At 43.4% G+C, this 1,760-nt stretch overlaps 1 protein-coding gene across 1 annotated transcript in view; it reads left to right on the plus strand.

The window, feature by feature from the left end:
* FGFR1OP (FGFR1 oncogene partner) overlaps positions 1 to 1,760 on the plus strand; it is a 31,128-nt gene that overhangs the window by 20,306 nt on the left and 9,062 nt on the right. Inside the window, exons 9-10 of the mRNA XM_011377472.2 lie at positions 7 to 20; positions 1,264 to 1,332. Coding sequence (XP_011375774.1) covers positions 7 to 20; positions 1,264 to 1,332 — 83 coding nt within the window. The remainder of the gene's footprint in view (positions 1 to 6; positions 21 to 1,263; positions 1,333 to 1,760) is intronic.

Below are 1,760 nucleotides of genomic sequence, written 5' to 3' on the forward strand. Positions count from 1 at the left end.
CTCATCGAAAGACTCGGAGAGTGAGTGCCGAAGCCCCTGCCTAGATTTGCCGACTGACCACCTGGACTTGGAATCCTGATGATCATAAGACTAGCCCGTAGTTGTACCATTCAGTGATATTTGCTGTTAATCTTGTGTTTATACTTTGGTTTCTTTTTAACGTGGTCTGCCGCTTTTCCTATGTCATCAGAATACTTTTGGGAAATTGGCTTGTTAGCTGCCTGTCATATGATACGTAGGTACTGCATAATTTTTAAACCATCTCTATTTTGTTGGACATTTAGAATGACTTGAATAGAATTTAAATTCAGTTTTTAAAAATTTGTCATAGATTCTATGATACCACAGTAATGATCATAGGGTGTTGGACCTGACGTGTCCTCGTGTAGCAAAGACCGGGACTGTGAGGCAGGTGGCCATGTGCTACATGGACGACCGTTTCCCACATGGTGCCGAGACCAACGACTTAAACACGTGCAGATGTGTGGATGAGCTTTGTACGATACCGTAGTAAATAGAGGGTTTAATTGGCACCATGTTTAAAGCATATGTGCCTTTTCTGAGGTTTTCTAAAAAGATCTTTATCAGGAAATTGCAGAGTGACTTTGCGTGACTTTGCAGTACATCCCAGCCTTTCGTATTACATGATACAACTGTAGGGTGTCCCAGGACACACAGAAGAGATGGCGTGTGGCTTCTCTTCACCATCTGGTTAACTAGCCATGTATTCGTGAAGTACATCACAAATCAGTCTCCCTCCCGTTCTTCTTTCCCAAGGTTATTGTCACCTTCAGTAAAGGAACACAGAATGTCATGGTCATGACCATGTCACTTAACACTGAGTAGAGAAGGAAGACGTAGGACATTGAAGCTAGGCTGGAGGAAAGCCAGTGAGAGGTCAGCTGTTAAGTGAAATAGTGATTAAAATGAAACAAAATTCAGAGGTTCAAAGGAAAAATAAAATCAGTGAGAAGAACCATTGTCCATGAGTTCATGCCCAAGGGAGCTTCATAAGAAAGAAGGTGATATCTGATAGCTGGGCAAAAAGTTATTTTGATGGTTAGCTTCGAATAAACAATAATAACATGCGTGAGTAGAAAGGGATGTGATGCATAATACGGGCAGCGATTAATCCCCGCTCGTCATGTTCTCTTAGGTTATTATGCTTCTGTCGTAGAGAAGCTTCTGAAAAAAAAATTGATGTGTTTTAGAAACTTGTAGTCTAAATGTTGATTTAATGTGACTGTTTTTTCCTATTCACAGGTAAAAGGGGAAACACAGTTTTGAAAGATCTGAAGTTGGTCAATGATAAAATTGGATCACTTGGATTAGGTAACTGGATTTCCAATTTTCGTGTTGATTGCTTGAAGATTTTATTATATTTTAGAATAAAATCTTAAATGAAGTGACTAGGCCAGCCTACAGTGAACCCCTCATGAGCACATGTTTGCTTGGTTTTTGTGTGTCCAGGCTCACTCCACGTGCCAGGCGTGGACCCTAGTGGCAGCCACAGCAGATTCTGCTGGAAAATGGGGAGTAGGCTGACCTAAGCCAACCCAGGCATTCCGGAAAGGCCTGCCCTGGGCCAGCAACGCCTCTGCTGAGACCTGAGGGGCAAGGGAGAAGGGACGAGATTGATTCGGACTGAGCACGGTTCGTGCAAAGACAGAGTCGCTCGGGGGTCCTGGAGGCCCTAGGGAGTTGGTCTTATGGGAGTGACAGACACGTGACAGAAGCACGAGGGTGTTGGGTGCAGTTCT

This window comes from Pteropus vampyrus, unplaced genomic scaffold (assembly GCF_000151845.1).
Source record: "Pteropus vampyrus isolate Shadow unplaced genomic scaffold, Pvam_2.0 Scaffold312, whole genome shotgun sequence".
NCBI lineage: Eukaryota > Metazoa > Chordata > Mammalia > Chiroptera > Pteropodidae > Pteropus > Pteropus vampyrus.